General features: G+C 40.8%; 3 protein-coding genes across 22 annotated transcripts in view; 2 read left to right on the forward strand and 1 right to left on the reverse strand.

Annotated features, from left to right (window-relative positions):
- LOC127610233 (neurexin-1a-like) overlaps window positions 1–3423 on the forward strand; it is a 230181-nt gene extending 226758 nt beyond the window's left edge. For all 19 annotated transcript variants that reach the window (XM_052080106.1, XM_052080107.1, XM_052080117.1 and 16 more), the window contains one exon: window positions 1692–3423. In XM_052080106.1, coding sequence (XP_051936066.1) covers window positions 1692–1996 — 305 coding nt within the window. In that variant the 3' untranslated portion in view covers window positions 1997–3423. The remainder of the gene's footprint in view (window positions 1–1691) is intronic.
- Window positions 1–21878, forward strand: part of psme4a (proteasome activator subunit 4a) — a 415963-nt gene that overhangs the window by 358769 nt on the left and 35316 nt on the right. The gene's annotated exons all lie outside the window — the stretch shown is intronic.
- LOC127610237 (stonin-1) overlaps window positions 1–21878 on the reverse strand; it is a 143695-nt gene that overhangs the window by 51285 nt on the left and 70532 nt on the right. The window lies entirely within an intron of this gene.

Here is a 21878-nt window from a genome sequence, read left to right on the forward strand (position 1 = left end):
TTGAAACAGTAAGATGAATAAAGTAGTTCATAATATTCATCATTCTCCATCTCATATCTTATGTTTGTAATCCTGTATTTAAGTGTTCAGGCGGATCGGTGCAGCGTCTGCTGTGATGCGGACGTTGTATCGGTCTGTCGTGGTGAAGAAGGAGCTGAGCCAAAGGGCGAAGCTCTCAATTTACCGGTCGATCTACGTTCCAACCCTCATCTATGGTCACGAGCTATGGGTCATGACCGAAAGAACGAGATCCCGGATACAAGCGGCCGAAATGAGTTTTCTCCGCAGGGTGTCCGGGCTCTCCCTTAGAGATAAGGTGAGAAGCTCGGTCATCCGGGAGAGGCTCCGAGTCGAGCCGCTTCTCCTCCACATCGAGAGGAGCCAGATGAGGTGGCTTGGGCATCTGATTCGGATGCCTCCTGGGCGCCTCCCTGGTGAGGTGTTCCGGGCATGTCCCACCGGGAGGAGACCCCGAGGAAGACCCAGGACACGCTGGAGAGACTATGTCACCCAGCTGGCCTGGGAACGCCTCGGGATCCCCCGGGGAGAGCTGGAAGAAGTAGCTAGGGAGAGGGAAGTCTGGGCTTCCCTGCTAAAGCTGTTGCCCCCGCGACCTGGCCCCGGATAAGCGGTAGAAGATGGATGGATGGATGGCTTCTTTGCTGATTTTTTACTCCAACCGGGTGATACGAATATTTTAAAACTCGTGAACATGAACTAAACGGCGCAGATGCCCAGTCCAATATGTTATTATTGGTTTGTGTACATCAGCAAAACTACACTCTGAACTCCTAATCCCTCATTTATGTGTTTTACACCTCCGTCTGGCAGAACCACAGTGCTTTCCTTTCCACATTTGGTGTGTTTGAATTTTTCCAATGCAACAATGACAGCTTAAGCAGAACTGATGACTGCAACAAAACACACAGTGAGATGTGCCAGGAGGACTGAATGATATCAGGGGGCTGACGTGTTTTCAAAATATGCCTCATTGAGCCGTAACGGTTCAAAACACAGAGGAGGAGGACAGTCTTTGGAAAAATTTGCTGACTCTATTGAGGAATTGTTTTTCACTGTCAGTTTTGTTTTCAGTGAGTCATCTCGGTAGCATTTACGGAAGATGTTAACGTCCCTCCGCTCATTCATGACCGTGCTGTAAAACACCTAATGAGCTGTGAGCTTAAACTGGCCTTTTTTTTCTCAATCATTTACACGTAATTCTTGTCAGCTTTACAACTAAAATTAGCAAATCTCTACACTGAGATCGCACATCCTCCTTCTCGAGAATATCCCCTTCCGTCTGCCATTTGTGAACAGTTATATTTGGGGAATATCATCAGGATAATGTGCTGCATGAATTACATTGGAAAGGGAAATTGACATGCACATACTTTGAAGGCAGCATATACAGATCATACATTTTTAAAGGTCTTAAGGTAATGCCGTCAATTCTTCAGTGTAGAAGCAAGGGCCAAATCAAATGCCTCTCAGAGACATATGACATTCCCTTTTTGTTTCGTAATGAATCCTGTAAGATGTTTTGCCTTGATATGTAAAATGTGAGCTTTAGCTCATCACAGTTTGTCTAAATGTTGTCTGGGGACCTTGTGAATCTTGCCATTTGTATTACTTGAATTGATGACAAATGAAACAGTCCTTAATAGTCATTTTGCCTTTGTCTCTCTTGGCAGCCAATCCCACGGGTGGCGGACCAAAGGGTTTCCCAGACTCCTCCGAGGTCTTCCGCGAGTCCAGCAGTACGACAGGCATGGTGGTGGGCATCGTAGCAGCCGCGGCTCTGTGCATTCTCATCCTGCTCTACGCCATGTACAAGTACCGCAATCGAGACGAGGGTTCCTACCACGTGGATGAGAGTCGCAACTACATCAGCAACTCGGCTCAGTCAAACGGTTCAATTGTCAAAGAGAAAGCGGTCAACCCCGCAAAGACTTGCAGCAAGAACAAGAAGAACAAGGATAAGGAGTACTACGTGTGATTATCAAAGTGCTGGTCTTTGTCAGGCCAACTGGAACGTTGTTGGAAAAATTCTAATCAAGATTTTATTGTGTACAGTATGATAACAAAATTGAACATTATTTAGTCATTTTTCTCCCCCAAGAAGACATTGCTCTGCAAATCAACAAGAAGATATAATGAAGGAAGAACCATTCTCAAGACTATCTGGGAAAAGAATGTGGATGGACAAATGTCTCTGGCATCCAAGTGGAAGCCAAATGAAAACAACCAAATAGCATAATCCATCTGTGACTTGTTTCCAAGAGCGGGATGATCCCACTCCTTTGTTGGTGGCCACCACAGCAGCACAGATGCACTTTGCAAAGATGGGTTATAAACTTAATGGTTTGATTTTAACATGTCTGTGTTTGTGGTGTTTTGTTTTGAGAGAACATGGCGCCATACATAAGTGTTGCAAACATTTGATTTAAAGAAGACGGAGGCAGGACTCTTGACAGCAAATCCACAGAGGGAAAAGAAAAAAAAAAGAGTCAGGACAGATGTCCGCAGACTTGCCAACGTGTCTCAGTTGAACATAACAGACTAAGAGCTGAATTGACTGAAGTGCAGTGTCATTTACAAGAATTTTGATTCCAGAAGAACAAAATGTCAATTGTGCCAGTAAGAAATCTGGAGGCCTTTGTTTCTGCATCATGTGAAGTCTAAGGCAAGAAGTTTCCTCAGAAGTCTCAGACGTGAACGTGTGGGAGCCATGCACGCTGAATGATCCTATTCCACTACATATGTTTATATACAGTACAACCACATCTAAATGTGCTTTCTGAACTGTGATAATGTGCTGTTTTATAGCCTGTTGTATAGATGATGCAAACTATAACTCTGCTCCAAAACCATTTTTGGAAAAAAAATCAAAAGACAAAAAAAAAAAAAAAGAATGAAAATGTAAATGTTAAGTGTTGTTAGACATAGAACATTTTATGAAGAAATCTGCATCATTTGTCTCCAGCCCCCTTCCTGTTTTTACATGTTCCTTTATAGTTTTTATACAAATGCTAACCAGACCAAGTGTATTCCACCCTAAACTGCACAAAGGAGTTCAAAGCAGGAGAGGAATGCGCACGATGACGTGCGTGGCGAGGAGAATCACTGCCTTCCTCCAGCAAAATGACCCGACTGACTTAAGTGTGCTGGAGAAAAGAAGATTCTAATGGAGAGATGATGACACAGATGAAGAACAATGAATTTGTTTTGTGTTTCCAAGTGGCATTATAACATCATCAAGTCTGCGCTCGATGCTCTTGCAAAGACCTAAAGATTTCACGAGTCCATTTCAACCGTTCTGTGTTTGGTCTGTCATTCTGTCCGTCAGTTCTGCTTACCAGAGACCTGTACTTGGAATGAGTATGAGGAAAATGACCATGAACTATAAATGATGATTATAACTTACCGTGGTCTGCGCTTTCATTTTTTCTTGAATGTTTGGCTGTCATTTATAATAGGTTAGTGTATTTCATTTTCAGTTGGCTCCATATTAATATAAATTTATTTAAAAAAAATAACCGATGCATTAAGTGTGTTAATGACATCTCCCAATTTCCTGCCAACCAATACAACCACTGGCCACAATAACGGGTTACGTTACACATCCCGTAACAAAAATTCTGCCTCCATAAAGATTAGACTGCTCATTTTTAATTCACGCTCATGGAGGTGTTTATTTTTCTTTTTTTACAGCTTTTTATGAGTAAAAATACCTCAACCGTCACATAAGGTGCCACTTCACTTGTCTGTCCAAATCAACACTCGGAACCATGTTGATGCTAATCACACATTTGAGGTCACATTCTCTCAACATTACAGACGAAAGACCATTCTGGTGTCTAGTGTTACCATGACACAGGCTCAGATGTAGGACTTGAAACTGATGCATCGCCGAACACATTCTGTTTATTACTTTAAGTTTGTATGGACGAGAAGCCTTGAAGCTTTGTCCTTACTTCTACTTCTGATAGCAAACTCCCACGCTTACATTCAGTGACATTTTGTAAATACAGTAAAATACCATAGATGTACAACAACTACAGTACACAAAGGGGCCAATCAAACCTGGACTGAAAATGTTTTTGTTTTTGTTTTTGTTTTTTTATTTAAAGGTACTCAATTTTATTTCATCCAGTGTTGACACAAAGTAAGACAATGTGGATCCATTTTTAAGTATAGTATACATCTACTTAAAACATGTATCTGAATCCAGATAACTGTTTAACCGAAGGAAATTTTGGTTCATTCGATTGTTAATTTGCTTTAGAGAGTGACACAACATATCAACTGAACAACTTTCATTTGAAAAAAAAAAGATAAATAAAGCTGCATGTCATCTGCGTAGCCATAGGGCCAACATTGGCATTTTGAAGCATTTCACCCAATGGTAACATATACAGTCTGAAAAAAAGGAGTCCATGGACTGACTCACTTGAGGAACCCCACATACTGCCATCCGATCAGATTCAACACTTTTCATCGTCACAAAATAACACATTTTCTCCAAATAGGACCTGCACCATTTTAGAACTGTTTTATGTAATCCTACCCAAGTTTCCAACCTGTTCAACAGAATATTATGATCAACTGTATCAAACCAGCGTCATCATTCAGTAGTTTGAAGCACTGGAAAAGGACTGCAAACACAGTAAAAGCCACTAAACAGGATTACATTTTACCCAAAAAACTAGATCATAAATTCGTAATATTAATATTTATATATTTATTTATTTATTTAATGCTCTGTTTTGACACTTAACAGTTTAATTTACTCACAAAAAGATCTTGGTTTTATATTACCTTCCCATGTGGCCTCCCCTCACACTTTTTCTCTCCTTTGCCCACACATTCATGTTTTTTAGAAAACATGTTCATAACCACCCACATATTGCACAGTACTGACAAAACTTATTATCCTACAAAGTTAGCAACACAAGTTTGTTGAGCCTTTTAAACTCCCAGCTGGCTGCCACAAACATATTTACAGTAAAATACAAAATAGTTTGGGTTATTTTTATTATGTTGTAATATGAATCCTTGGTACAGTGTTCCGTAGGGGAAAGTGCCACACGTAAAGTCTAACATGAGTTAAGTGGAACTAAAGCAGATTTCATAATTCATCTCAGCAGCATATGGATATAGAAACCATGAAGAAAACCTCTTTAACCTTTGCAGGCCACTGACACATACAATTAGTGCAAGTCACAATCATGCACCACCCTCCTCCCCCATTTGATCCCACGTTAATTCAAGCGTCAACTTTCACAGTATAACACAATTTTTGGGGAATGAATCAGGGCAGCAGTCCCAGGAGATGATCAAAGTAGTCCAGAACAATCTGCAGTTATTCTACAGATCAGATACGCCTCCCAGTCAGCAAACTTGGTCTGGCCCCGCTCTGGGGCAGACACGGCACGTACACTCGGCCCACATAGCTCAATGAATGACGGTCCTGCAGTGGCCCACGTCTGGCATCCATGATGTAGGCCGCATTCGGCCCAGATCTGAGCCGCATTGTAAAACCATATCTGGCCCGACTCCGGCCCGACGCTGGGCCAGAACAAGTTCCTGATATCAGCCTGAATTCAACCTCAACTAAGCCACATCATGAGCCATATTTGACCCAGATAAAAAAAAAGTCTCAAAAACGACTGCTATAAAAATATGTTTATTGTCATAATTTGTGAACCTCACATATAACTCCACATACACTGGAAAAATGCACTTTTCTTTATTTAACAGTGAACAAAGTCCAAATTGGGATGCAGCTTAATCTTGAACGATATTTTTCTGTCCATCAAATTGTTGCGCTCTCCATGTCCTCTTGTATTCTCATGCTCTCCTTCCTGTCACCATCACATCTTTGAAGTGAACGATAAGCCGTTTTTAGCCGAAAAAAAACAACCATGTATATAATAAGGCGTTTTTCGACGAAAAAAATGACCATGTATATAATAAGGCGTTTTTCGACGAAAAAAACGACCATGTGTCGTAATGCGTTTTTAGCCCTAAAAAAATGACCACGGAGGCATTTTGGGCCCAAAAAAAAACGACCATGTATAGTAAAGTGTTTTTAGCTGAAAAAAACTACCATGTATAGTAAGGCGCTTTTAGCCGAAAAAAAACGACCATGTAAGGCGTTTTTTGCCCAAAAAAAAAACCTACCCTGTATAGTAATGCATTTTTAGATGAAAAAAAAGACCATGTATATTAAGGCGTTTTTCAATGAAAAAAACGACCATGTATAGAAAGGCATTTTAAGCCGAAAAAACGACCATGTGTCGTAAGGCGTTTTTTCATGCCGAATCCGGGCCATATGCCTCTGCTGACTGGGCTGTTACACACAAAGATAATTGGACAGATTTTTTTTTTCAACAAATTCCACATTAGACAGCAAAAGTCCAATTATTGGATGACCCTCAAGATTTTCATTGTTGTTTTCATGAGCACCGTTAGCTCTATTTCGGTCCACCGTACTCCAACATTTCAAACATAAATATGATGTCCTCTAGATTTTATGGCAATTGACAGTATCCTGGGGGTATGTTATCAATTACTCTCCATGTGCTACTGTAGTGGCTATAATGTTAGTGTCAACACTATAAAGATTTGGATTGGCAATGGCTTTCTAACTTATGCATCATCGTCATCACGCATTCATATTCATTTTCATAAAATAATCAACTAAAATTCTTCATGTCTTGAGGTTTCCTCTATGGCAGGGGTGCCCAAACATTTTGGACCGAAGATCGACTTTTCGATCAACCAACCCCTCTCGATTGACCCGTTACCGCACACGAGCACACGAGCACGCGCATACGCCCCATGATAAGCAACAGCCTGACATGGAGGCATGCGACGCACTTTTGCAGCCTGTTAACTATCGTAGCTCACACGTACCGTTTTAAAGTGCTTCCCTCGGCCCTCTAGATTCCTATTCTTTGCCCGTGACCTCGGTAAAATGTACACGAAACAAACTCTGAATGAAAATAATGAAAACGATAAAAGATATAGCGCAACAGCTCACAAGCTGCAATTGCAGACTTCCAGTGACGCAGATCACACGCCACCGTAGGTTAAAGATTTACCTGCTTTATTTTATTTTATGTTTTTAATACTTTTGTGAGAGACACCTTCCGCAATCTACCGGTCGATCGCGATCGATCTAATGGGCACCCCTGCTCTACGTTAATTCTACAAGGGAAAGTCTGTTTTGAAAGAAGTTTATTTTGGTGTTTTTTTATTTGAGATTGTCAATGATATCATTTTGCACGTTGTTTTGCTTGATTTGCTCTCAGCGGGTTGATTGTTCACTTGAGTTCTTTTCCAGTAGCCAACATCTCCCTCTACAGTATAGTTGCTCACCTCCTGGGGAGTGCATAACACTAGGAATAATGAAATAACAATAGGAGTCTCTCGGTTTTCTTTCGGTGGGCATCCTCTCTGCCAATAGAAGTACACTCATGGGGTGGAGAGGTATTTTTAGCATAATGTTTATCCTCTCCTGTCGTCCTCCCTCTTCTGCATTGTTGTCCCTGTCTTTTGCATTCATTTTATGCCATTTCCCCTCCCTCTCTTAGCTCTCTCTCTCAGCTGGATATAGCATACGTCCTTTTCATTCGACACACCAGTGTAATTCACTCTCTCTATAATCATCCATTTTCCAATTTTCATGCCCTCTCCCCGAACTTGAGACACGCATTGTGGATTCTATTTCACAGCAGTACACTGGAGCATGCTGGTTTCCATTTCATTTGTTCAGTATTTGTTTAGAAATCCCGTGGAAGGCTGCTTCGAAGCAGTGTTGCTTAATGGGAGCTTTCTCTGGCTGACCATGTTAAAGAAAGCATAATTACTTATGAATGTGAATGTGCAATTTTATAATAAGCTTCTGGATCACCGAAAAACTGGAGTTGACATTCATGCACTCTTTATTGCTACCAACAGCAGATTAAAACTATGATCTTCTTCCTCACGCTGTGGAAGACTACAATTCAAACACAATCCATTCTGTGGCATTAGTTGGAATTTTAACATTTGAAAATGTCCCCTTCACAAAACTCTCACTCTAAAGGCAATGTTAAAAGTAATATTTTAACATAGCTAATTATTGAAGTACAACGGTAACCGTTGTATAACATAATGACATTACAGTAAAACTACTCACCCTTTGAAGACACCTGACCTGTAATGGAGAAAAAAAAAACAGAAGATTTTGATTATGCTTTGGTACCATGCTATTTATGTTCTCATCTAATTGAAAACATAGTTGATTGTTTGATCTGTCAATTTGCTTTAAACTTGCTTTTAAATTTGCTTTGTGCTGTAGTACAGAGAAAAATATTATTTCATGCAAGTTGAATTTCTGGTTCTGTTGTCACACTCTGTGCGTCACTCCTACACACATTGTACACACTCTTGACTGATGTAACCAACTATTATAATAATGGTGCCACTTGTGGGATAATGACCTAAAATTCAAGTATTGAATACTGTAAGTGTACTTTATTATATGTAACCTTTTACCTGAGTTTATACAATAATGTGGCAGCTTCATATGTACATACTGTATGAGTAATTCATTTAAAGAACCATTTCTTTTTCTCCATTGTTCTATAAACTCTAACACGACAACGTTAGAGGGCACAATTTATGTGTGATCATTTGCATAATTGACTCCTCTTTGACTAGACTTTGTGAGGGCACACAAGGAGGCATGCAACCTGGGAGGCTTCTGACACCTGAAGCTGACCATGAACATCAAGACAAGAGGCAAACTAATTACATGTCAAATAAACACATTTTGTCTGCTTACAGCTCTTAGAGACATTTTATGAGTTATGGAAATTATAAAGGCGACAAAGAGAAATATTTGGATCAGACTCTATCAGAATCGAATTCCAAAGTAAAGGTTTCATGTTGGGAGCTACTGGCCACCCTTTACAGGGGGTGGAGTCAATGTGGCAAGGGCACCAAACACATTTAGGGTGCATTGGTGCCATTTATCATCTTTGACAAGTGCACTTCTCAGTGCCATTTGGCTTTATTACAGGTACATTTCTCCTCCACGTAATGATGTTTTCCTTCTCTATTGTCCTCTGAGGCCATGAAAACCTGCCGTGGAAAAACCAAGGTGAGATGTATATATATATATATATATATATATATATATATATATATATATATATATATATTTGCCTTTACAAAGTTAGTTTTTTAAATCATAATTTTACAATTATTATAAGGGTTTGATGCATGCTCATGGCATATTTATGAATCAAATACAATGACATCCACCACATCTATCAGCGGAGCAAATGTGAATAAGATGTGCAGAAAAACGGATGGATTAGTGTGATTGACAACAGACCCATTCCCTCATGAGTGGTACCGGTCCTCACGTGAATCCGATATAAGAATTGCATTGTAATGATTCATGTGATGCGTTTGAAGGCATTTTCGGAATTATCTGATAACAAATATTAACCCTGTCGGAAGGCTATAATTATCGCAACGCTCCCCGTCATCATGCGCGTGAGTGTCATGCAGCTGGTCATCAGACTTGTTTTGATGAAGATGATGAGTGGGGTTGATTGCTCTGTGCCAAAAACTGGAATACTTGGTCTTACATGAAATTCATTTTCTGCATCTGGGATTCATCATGATGCGTGAATCAATATTTAATATCCTGGGATAAACGAATGTGCTTTGTTTCAGTGAGCCGTAAAGCATTGAAGCACCACAGTGAATGATGAAAGCACTCTTCTGAGTTTGTGTTTGACTGATCGGATAACATTTCGGCTAATAATGTTGATATTTGTTGGGAATAATATGTCATCCAAGTCAAATACTTGCACCCAGGAAAGCACGAACGCTCATCTACCAGTAGTATTGATTATTTTTTTCCCACCCATCTGGGCTACTATGTATAAATGGATGGATGGAGTGATAGATAGATAGACAGACAAGCAAACTTAGTAACGACTCAATTTTTATGTGAATAGAATGAAAAAGAAAACTTTGTTCAATAGTCAGGACACAACAGCTCCCAACTGTGAACATGGTGACCCAAATAGAAGATCCAATATGCACAAGCTCCATACACACAAGAAATACGATGGATGCATCATGTGACATTGCTGAGTGAATTAATGTGAATATATAAAATTTGGATCTCGCTGATGTTTTGATCAAGAATGGCAGCTGTAACTGAAGGAGACTTAAAGGACCATTATAACAGTGATCCAAATGGTTCAATCAAGTGCTCTTCAATGTTCTCTTGTTTTTATTTAAGCTTGCCAAACAACATCAAGCAAAGGGACTGGGGATGAATGTGAACCATTTCTGAGCTTCATTTACATTCTTACGAATGTTGATTAAAACACAATGTCCCTTTTAATAAATACATATTTGGAAATTGAAATGAATAAATAAATGAACTGAAGGTAACAGAGTTACAGGGGCTATGCACAAAGCAAGTGTCCCTAGGCAATATAATAAGGCAGGTGAATCATATTATGCTACATGTACTTTTTATTATGACACATTGTGTTTTCTCCCAGTTCTCGTCTTGATAAATGATTCATGGCTGCTGCTCTGTCCATGTCTGGAAAATGAGTAGAGTTCAGATGGGATGATACCATTCAACACAGATACTTGAATAAGAGCAAAGTCTCCCTTTTTATTTGATAAGGGTCATATTTCCTCTTTTGAACTCACTAGAAATTTAATTAGGGAAACCTGAAATGCAATACAAGAGCTGAAAGGAAATCTTTGCCAAATCTTACAATCACCCTTCAGTATGATGCACTGTAATATAAACTACAGCCACAATAACAAACACATTATTATTGTCCTTACGAAGACAAGTCTTGTAATGGACCCCATTTGATTGTGCAAGTGCACCTAACGTTGTCAGTTTCTGCTCAGAAAAAGCTGCAAAGGAAATCTTTTTGTAACATGGCTTGAAATGACCTTGCAGCCTCACCTTTGCATGCACTCCGATTAATGAAGTACTTGACCTATTCAAGGTAACAATGCTGGAGCAACAATCAAGTCCCTCAAGTGTGGAGTGTTAACTAATTCTCTTGGTCCTTTGTGGACAGTGCAGCCGTGTGTGTGTGGTTGTAAGTAGTGTGGTATAATTTTAAAGACATCCAACTGCAGCTCATAAAATAAAAAGAAAAAAAATGTAAAAAAGGAGAGCAGGAACAAAATGAAGTGCCGTCTCAGCGATTTGCCAATGCTTTTCGGTCAAATAAAATATGGAGAGGGATGTCAACATTGCTGACAAGTGTTTGTTCGGCAGATGCACAAGGGAAAACACAAGGGAAGAGGCGGGAGTAGCTGTACACCTTACAATGCAGTCAACATAACAGTTGTCACTCCTGAAATACAGTGATGTTCTCAAAGGATGCAGGACTCGGCAATGCTGTGTTTACAAAGAAAACACACTTTCTTCTACTTTTACAAAAATAATTTGGAGTCGTTGAACGATCAAAAGGTAGAATAACACCCAGTAGAGTGCGGATTGGATCAAGGGGCGCTCTACAGGCGAACCCGGCAGTTCGCAGGGGAAAGGGACTTGGCCAGGCTTTGAAGAGCAAAAATCCACTCAGAATTGACTGACCATCGAAATCCATTGTGAAGAAAAGTGTATACATACAAACGAATGAAAATAAAAAAAATGAAAATACGGTTCCCCAAGCTCCAGCTGCACAGGGAAAACTCCTGGCCGGTCTTCCCATGCCAGTAGACCATAATTACCTGGACTAGAGGTTTGCATACCACACAAAAACTATTACTAATGGTACTCAAACTGATATTTGGAGGAGGATATATTTTATGGACCAATGTAGAACCAATTAAAATGTGTTTTTAAAAAAACTGAACGAAGATACAAATGCAGGGAATGAATATTGTCGGATTTTTCAACAATTTCCTCAATACCTCAAGTGCATAATCCATGAATGTGGATACAAACAAATAAATACAATGCGCACTAAGCTTGTCTGAATGATGCGACATGCATGCAATGTTAATAAGGACAAATACCCCGTATAGCACAAATGAACTTTGGATGAACCCTCAACGTAGACATGATGAATTGAATCATGCCTCTTTGAGCTCTGGGGTGCACATGCTAAATTCATTTTAGTAATGGAACATGTATTTTTCATTTAGTGAAGCCAACTCGGGTGTGTGGCTGTGATGGTGGCAAGGATCTGACACCTTAAGTAATATTTTGTGTCTGGGTTCATAAATCATATATTCAGGGTTCAACTCTTGTCAACCCAAATTTTCCTGGCAGATTTCATTTCTTTTGCATGCTTTTTTATGGGGGGGAGTTGTTTGTTTGTTGTTTTTTGAGAGGGTCAGAGGGGCTTAGAGCACAGTGGCAAATAGATAATCTTGTCTGGATAAACAACATGAAAGCTGCTGAGAAGATAAATACTTGGTCTTAGAAAGTCTGTTGATGATGCTTCAATGAGAAGTTGTGTGTTTTTCTCGGGAAGTGGAGCTGAACAATAACAGATTGTCAAAAGAAAATGCCATCCATATAGCCATGGTTGCAAAATACCAAGTCAGGCTTGAAAAAAAAGAAAATACTTGAGTCACCAGCTGTCATGTGAGGCCAGAAATAATAATTAGGTTTCAAGCTTTAAAACTGCATAGCTATGCTTTGTGAGCTTTTCGGTACATGCAAAAAACACTTTAATCTTTAAAACTAACATAACATATCACACTGCTTATTTAGGTTAAAAGTAATATGTAAAACGATGCAGTGCAGGGAATTGAACTCCATGTAAAATGAACAATCGATTGATTTCAAATATTATTGTTCTAAGGATGGAAGAGCATTTCGGAATTTTGTGAACTGCTGTCAAACCACCGGTAGTTGCACTTCAAGCGCAGCAGCCCATCGTGCCTCAATTGCTGCTAGGTGCAACTGATAAACAATCAAACTCCACATAAGTGACCAACCTCTTAAACTATTATTATGGTTGTCCTTTATAGAGAACATGTTCTCAACCTGGTGTGCATGAAAAATGTTGTGAACGGTTAGCTGTGGCTACCTGAGGCTATGTTTCGCATTGTTATGCTTAGTATGACCAATTTTGTCATGCGGCACAAGGATCAATAAAGTTTTCTGAATCTCAAAGGGAAACGTTGCCTAAATGACACGCAATGACGAAATCAAGGCGTTGCGTCCTGTCAAGATATTATTGTTTTCTGTGGGGTATATTTGCACGGCAACTGCATCTTTCAAAAGTCAGGGAAGGGAAGTGCATTACACAATTTAAATCAAACCATAAAATGCCTCTTCAGACGCACTTGTCGGATTGTGTTACAAACTAAGTGCTGAGTGTTGCACATCATTTACTCACAAACAAAGAGAAGGATCTCCAGTTCAGAGCAATTTTACTGACTGGGCTATTCAGTCAATAAATTGTCCTTGTTTAAAAATATATGTCGTGACAGTCACAGCTGAAATCAAGATAAAGAGTAAACCAGTGCTTGAAATGTTTATATGCAGTTCATTCTGGATTATTCTTTGCTGTTGGTTATGGAAACCTGCCGACACAGCGAGCAGTTTGTCTTTTCGTGATCAATGAAGCACAGATCGTTGATCTTTATTGTTCAATGTGTTTTTTTTTTTTTTAAATCTTGTACAGTCGCCAGCTTTTATCGGGTGTAACATCTGTCAGCCAGCTGCAGCTCAATATTGTATGTCACCTGGAAATATTGAATATTTTCTCTTTTGAGCATTCCCATGTGTTCGCTGACCCATAATGCATAGCTCAATGTTTTTATCCTTTAAAAAACACTATTATTATGGGAGGGCGGCCCGGTAGTCCAGTGGTTAGCACGTCGGCTTCACAGTGCAGAGGTACCGGGTTCGATTCCAGCTCCGGCCTCCCTGTGTGGAGTTTGCATGTTCTCCCCGGGCCTGCGTGGGTTTTCTCCGGGTGCTCCGGTTTCCTCCCACATTCCAAAAACATGTGTGGCAGGCTGATTGAACACTCAAAATTGTCCCAGGGTGTGAGCGTGGATGGTTGTTCGTCTCTGTGTGCCCTGTGATTGGCTGGCAAACAATTCAGGGTGTCCCCCGCCTACTGCCCAAAGACAGCTGGGATAGGCTCCAGCACCCCCCGCGACCCTAGTGAGGATCAAGCGGCTCGGAAGATGAATGAATGAATGAATATTATTATGGGCAAATCTGCTCATAAATCACTGGAAGAAGGTAGCTCAAAAGTTAATATTTCAGCTCTGGGGTTAGGAATACACTCGTTGGTAATTTCCCACGATGCAGTGCGAGGGTTTTGTGCTGAGGAGGTTTGCTCCCACTCAAAATGGTCCACGCAACAGGGGGGACAAGTTTACTGACAGCTCCGTAGAGGGCTGCGAACAATTGCCTGCTACTACACACTCCTTAGCACCCATGCTGTTACATTAATGCATGGGGCTATATCCCATTATTCATAGCTGTTTGACCTCAGGGGGTGGAGCTAGGAGAAGGTGGGGAATGATGCTGCTGAGATGGAGCCACTACAAATGCAAATAGCTCTAGGCCATTTTTTTTACATTCCAGGCGCCTGGAAAGTCAAAAACTCCTTTGAGAACTCTGAATAGGTCGGGGAGGACTAAGACTGCAGTAGTGGATGGAGTTTTGAGTGATGCAAAACGTGGATCATTTACATGGCACCAAAAATACGACTGATGACTGCATAATAGCTATGCAAAAGTCTAATGTGCTTTTGTCTCTTAATTGCCTTCCATTTGTGGGGACATTGGCTGGAACATGAAAGCGGTCATTCGAGGAAGCACTATAAATGCAACATTTATTTTGAGTCCAAGTCTATAAATCAATAAATACACTGTGTAGTGCTGAAGGCCTTTGAGACATTGAAGGGCATTCATTTCAAAGGTCAGTAGTTTCAACTGCCCTAAAATAGCAACCTTTACAATGCAATCATTTGATTGTTAAACTTGTGTTGCCCAAAAAAGCACCACAAACAATGGTCCATATTTCTGATCTTGACATTAGCAGTGTCTGATTTTTGTGGAAAAACACATTTTGTTCAACTAATAAAGTACGCAGACGCGTGCTGGGAACAAAATTCTGCCTGAGAATAGGCGTTAACGGTGGCCATCAATTGCTGAAAAACGATCGTTCACGTAGGAAGGTGCAGCCATCGTGCGCTGTCAAGTAGTTGTCGAGGGGCCACCATGCGCCGAAACGTAATCGTCGACGGGGTGTACGCTGTGGTGGACAGCTGCGAGCAACCGCGGTGGTCAAGAACAGCCCAGAAACTTTTTTTCCCCGAGATCCCCCAAGGCCACCCCACCCCTGAAATTAGGCAATTCAGGGCACCATAACAATGACCATAGTGTCATATCTGTAGTGTTCAAGTTAAGAGCATTTGTGATCGATTGTTCTTGTTCAGTACATCGTGACATGTGGGGGGGGGGGGGGGGGGGGGGCTATTTTCATGTTCAGCGCAAGTCTAGCCAAAAAGCGCAGTCTAACTCTGCACACGGGTGGACTTTTTTGTCTTTCGGTATTTTAGCACAGATTGAAGAGAACGTCGACTCAAGGCCAATCCAAGGAGCTCCCAGATCATTCCCGAAGCGTGCGGACTACACAGTTGAATGACTTACTGAAGTTAATACAAGAGATAGGTAAGTGCAAAGTGTATTTACAGTAAAAGGAAGTGCAAGATCTCCACTTGCGGAAGATGAAAAGTTGACCGCTGTGAATGGGCACTTGAAGAGGGCCTTCCATCCCCATTTGCGTGTCTTTGTGCGGAATGTCCAGCGAGGTGCAACAGGGTAAACTAGACTTGCCCTGGCATTAAAATGAGGATGTACCTGTTATTACGCCGAGTGCACAGAAACCTGTTTACAAAAATAGGGCACGTGCTATCAAGACTCAGAAGACTTATGAACTATGTTTCTCATGTTCACTTTTATATTCAGACATTCATTTTCTTGTATCGAGAATGGCCCCAGAGTGTCATGAAAGCTTAATGATTCTGTCAACAGCAACACATACTGAATGCTGTTGCCGGAATTGTGCGCATTTAAGCCGAGTCTTAAGCGGGATGTGCAAACACCGAGGAGAATTTCAACTCTTTTGTGGAGGGATTTAAAATATTTGTAACCCTTGACAGTGTGGGTGAAATGCACGGAAACTGTGTGACACCATCAGTTCCTCAAAAGATGGTAGGTAGAAGGTAGAAGTCACAGCTTTGTGCCAGACAGTGCATTGGAAAAATATGTCAATTGAACCTCTTCTATGAGACTCAGTCAGAAAAAAAATGATTCCTTATTTTTCTGTTTACCAGACATTTGAATTGTGATGCCATGAGACTCACTCAAATACCTGTACTGTACAATGTTGCTGTATTTTTTTGGTCACCTGAAATCTGAAATGTGAGGGTGATTTGTGTTGCTCATATTTCTCCCAAATCTCATTCTTACTCAAATAAGTAAAGCAGTGAAAAACATAAACGCAACAAAACATTTTCAGATGAACACCAATGGAGTCTTTCCTGCTTTGAAATGTGAGTCATTTTACTTCACCTACTGTACCTTTCTGTGTACATATTGCACATTTTTTTTTTCTCTGAACAGCTCATCAAGGACGGTCCTTCTTTGGAAGTATCACAAAAATGCTACAATAAGGGAATGAACAAGAAAAATGTTTACTTGGAAATTAAATTAACGAATAACTTTTGGGGCATTCACCTGTACAAGTCTAATAAATAGTTTTACAGCCTGGTGTTCAAATTACGGCGGCCCGGTAGTCCAGTGGTTAGCACGTCGGCTTCACAGTGCAGAGGTCCCGGGTTCGATTCCAGCTCCGGCCTCCCTGTGTGGAGTTTGCATGTTCTCCCCGGGCCTGCGTGGGTTTTCTCCGGGTGCTCCAGTTTCCTCCCACATTCCAAAAACATGCGTGGCAGGCTGATTGAACACTCTAAATTGTCCCTAGGTGTGAGTGTGAGTGCGAATGGTTGTTCGTCTCTGTGTGCCCTGCGATTGGCTGGCAACTGATTCAGGGTGTCCCCCGCCTACTGCCCGGAGACAGCTGGGATAGGCTCCAGCACCCCCCGCCACCCTAGTGAGGATCAAGCGGTTAGGAAGATGAATGAATGAATGAATGAATGTTCAAATTACGGTTTCTGGAAGTAGAAGCACTGCACTACTACTAATTTGACAATTTAATGTGTTTAATGTGTTCCCACACAAAAACGGAATGACTCATACCAAGCCAGAGAAGGAATCTTCTACGCCCATCGGCGGACGGTTTTCACCCAATAATTGGGCAGCAGAACACTTGCAGCAAATGTCCAGCACACTGTTCATCACTCCACATGTTGACTATTTACAAATCACACACCTGCAGCTTCCTATTCCTCTACTCGACCACCTCACAGTACTTACCCCTATCAGAGCTCCCCCTACAGGCCCCAGCTTTCACTGTCACCATCCCCTCCTGCTGCCATCGACCCCATTCAATCCATCATCACAGCCAGACCACTCCACCCCTACAATATCCATCCATCCATCCATCCATTTTGTAATCCACTTATTCTCGCAAGGGTGGCATCCCAGCCGCCTATGGGCAGTAGGCAGGGTACACCCTGAACTAGTTACCGGCGAAACGCAGGGCACACATAGACATAATAATGATAATTTAGAGTTTTCTATTAACCTGCCATGCATGTTTTTGGAATGTGAGAGGAACCAACCAGTCGCCCACTGTGCTGCTCTCATTACTGTCATTGTTTCCAAAACTTCACGCCTTCAGTGTAAAAGAAATAAAATAAAAACAGGACATTATTTCAAACTGACAATGCACAGAAATTGCACAAACATATACAAACATTGACCAGCCCCGCCTCACGGCCAAGGTGGTAGGGTGTCCTCAGTCCATAAAACGGAGTTTAAAATCAACACCTTTTCCACCTCACCTACTGAGTCATTCGACCACATCACCTTCAAATTCCCTAGTCCCTCCCCCCTGGTCATTGCTTTTATTATACACTCCTTTCCGCATCCTGCACTCATCAAACGCAAACCTCCTCGCCATCGCCATGACCGAGCCTTCTCTGTTGCCACCGCTCAACCCTCTGGAACGCTCTACCTTCAACATATCCGCAACTGCACTGACCTTTGATCCTTCAAATAATTTCTCTGTTCCATGATGTTTTTCACATCTTTTAATCTTTGTTCCTCATTTCTTGCTTTGTTTTTCTTTTCTTGACATGTGTGTATATTTTTGCTTTAAACTGTCCGTTTTTATCCTGTATCTTTTCATTCTCGGTGTAGAGCCTCTTTGAGTACGCTGAAAAGCGTTTTCAAACAAAATGTATTATTATCACATTATTATTTCAAACAGGTTTCGTAGCACCATGTGAGAAGAAGAAGGAGCAAGAATAGCCCACTGCAATGAGTGAATATTTTAACATGTTAATTGATTTTATCTGTCTCGGCCTTTTTTCCGGGATCCTTTTAGAAAATGCTCCCATAAAGTCTTGTTGATGGTGTCAAAAGTCAAAATGGAGGTTAATGATTGAGCTTGGCAAATAATGCGCCTTCGTCTGTATTCAGAGTCCAAATGCAAAAGCAGTTCTGCCTTTTTTCGTGAATTGAGCAAAATTATTCTTATTATTATGTATAATTGATAGTTTAAGGTAAAGATAATACAATTTAATTGATATTTAGGGAATTCAAAGTGAATACAAATTAAAATCAAAGCGTTAATTTCGAACATATCTAACTTTTATTTAAAACAGTCTTTCATAAGTGTTCTTGGATGTCACTTGTCAGTTTCTGAAATATGACATTTTTGATGATTTTTTCACACAGGACTTATTTGCTTTTGCAGGGTTGCAAAATGCATGGCTTGCTTTGTGTGCATGTGACTGATTGTTTTAATCAAGTAGTGCTAATGCTAGTGTCACCCTGGACCTCATTTATCACTGAGTGCGAAGAACTAAATTAACTAAATGTGTTCTGGCAAATCCATATATATCAAACTTGGCGCCACCTGCCGTGCACACACCGGTAAGTAATGAGCATTGATAGATGCCACCTGTTCTAAACTGCTGTGCTCATTCACGTTTAGATTCAAGTGCATCATTAAGAAACGTGTCCAAATTCAGGAATCATAGCAAAAAGGGTAGACAGAAGTGAGGTTACCATCAAAAGACTGCTGAGCACGCCTGCCTCAGTGCAGGGGTGCAGGATCTGATTCCAGCTCTGGCCTTCCTGTGTAAAGTTTGCATGTTCTCCCCGTGCCTGCGTGGGTTTTCTTTGGGTACTCTGGTTTCCTCCCACATTCCAAAAACATGCACGGCAGGTGAGTGGAACACTCTAAATTGTGCCCAGGGGTAATTACGAGCGCAAATGGTTGTTTTTATTGAAATGTGGGTCGAATCTATGGCTCCAACAACTGCGTGTTTAGGAAACCATTTTGTCATAAACACCTCAGATGGCGGAAGTATATCGACAGTGAATGGGGCATCCATATAAAAGGTGGCATTTAGCCTAAAGGAAGGCAGTTATGGATGAAAATCTTCCATCCGTCACCAAATCAGCCCCCTTTCCAGCCTTGTGGGGATTTCAAACAGCTTTTCATTTTATTGATGCAAGGATTAATTTCATAGTGTTCTGCATGAGAACAGATGAATCAAATACAACTAAACAGGCATGCAATAATATAAGTCTTTACAAGTTTGGAACAAAAATATTCAATCTCTTTTCAATCCTGCAATAAAATAAATAATATTCTTTTTGAAACCAAGAACTGTTATTCTATTTGGTTTGAAGCAGCAGTTCACTGAAGGGTTTGACTCCTGGGCGTATTTGCTAGATGCGGTTTCAGATAAGAGAAACATTTGCATTTTCAACCCGTTGAAAATAGTCACATAAATCAGCGTCAGAATCCCACATGAGGAGGGTCCACATGAGCTATTATATGAATAGGTGATCAGAAAACATTACAGCTGAACGCTATTGTGCAATTGTTACGGCCAGCTTGGCTCTTTAGGAGACAACAACATAAAAACAACAACAACAAAAAAAGGACCAGGGACAAAAGGAGTGATGTTTCTCCATCCCTTGATTTTGTATCATCAACTTGTACATTCTAACAATGAACACCGAATTGAAAAGTAAACACATGCGCAAGCGAGACCAAGATATCTTATAACTTCACTAGAGCGCTCACACTTGCAACTTTGGCCATGCTGTTCACAAAAAGTGAGGATGAGAAAACAATGACGCAGAATTTATTACCACCTCAAACTACACTGCATTATTGATGGAAATGGGAAAAAAGTTACACACTAATGTGAGAGTGTCACATCCTGTTCCACTGAAACACTGACCAATTCTCTGTCAAAAAGAAAATAGTCATCATTGTGTCTAGCACCAGCCAAAAGCAAGTATCCGTACCAACAAAAGCCTCCTTCAAATAAACACTTGGTACACCTCACAACTGAGTAAATGAACACTACTGATGGAAAATTTGGGCATTCCCCCGGTAAGAGTTACAGTGAATACCTTTTGGTTGTGATTTACATTTTCGACTTGAAAAGAATGGATTTCTCAAAGCTGATTCACATTTCTCCTTTCCTTTTCTCACTCTGCGACCAAAGAGTTGTGAAAAGTGCATTTTACTGACCGTTCTCTGTCCAAGTGGCGCAAGACTGCCGCAAATGCAAGCTTCCCTTGAAATGTCACCAACATCTCAAAGAGATACAACTCGCTTGATTAATTGTGTATTTTCCGATACAACAAACTGTATATGGCCGTCACGAAATGCCACCGAGTTTACATTATCACCAAAATAATATGCGTCTTTCAGAGCTGATATGGTTAATACAGTGGCGGTTTTATCCGGACGTTCCATAATACAACATGATAAAGGAGCAGTATTTGATAGACAGACTGAATTTGGTGAAAGAGACCAGAGCTGCTTTTCAGTCTACCTAACTCATCAATGGTGGTGCACAATTGCTTGTTCATTCGTCTGCAATGGATGTCCAATTCCTTTCTCGATATATAACACATTGTTTCTGGACTATTCATTCTAAGGTCAGGCTTGTTTATCTGATAGTTTACTGTTGTGTATAAAGCACAAAAGAAGAGTGGGGGTGGGGGTGGGTGGGGGATTCTCAGGTTCGGAGGTGATAAGGTAGATGGACTTGTCCTCCCTGAGTGCATCGCTCCTTCTCAAGAGGTATTGTTTAGGAGAGGATCAATTGCAATCCTCTTTGCCTTCACCCTTCTTGCTGTACTCTGACATGAGCTTAGTCTTTCATAGAAGACAAGTGCCCTTCGAGGATAAGACTCTGAGCTGCGCGGAGAAATATGTTGTCAAGTGGGAGGATGCATTTTCAGGCAAACAGTTAGCTAGCCAACACTCGTTCATGGATGGTATGTTTGCAATTCTAATGTACTTCAAAAACAAATAATAGTCCGCCTACTAAATGATGGAGGAGGGGGGGGGGGGGGGGCTGAGGACATAGAACATTTTATTCCACAATCCATTAAAAGATAATGTCTTTTAACATAAAATAAGACAACTTCTTAATTGAGGTGATGATTAAAAAGCTGGGGTCAACTGTTATCAAGACTGGGGCACAAAAGGAGTCGGTCCATAAACAGAACAGGAAGCCCTCCATCGCCGTTTACCATGAAAGACTCATAGGACACTACACTTGACAAGCTTTTTACGCACCGAATGAGACATGGTCTCATCACACTGTTGTTTTCTGAAGACTCATGTCACTCCCTCACTTATTGATAGGATTGTTCTTATACTACTACTAATAATAATAATAACT

This window comes from Hippocampus zosterae, chromosome 11 (genome assembly GCF_025434085.1).
Source record: "Hippocampus zosterae strain Florida chromosome 11, ASM2543408v3, whole genome shotgun sequence".
NCBI classification, from domain to species: domain Eukaryota; kingdom Metazoa; phylum Chordata; class Actinopteri; order Syngnathiformes; family Syngnathidae; genus Hippocampus; species Hippocampus zosterae.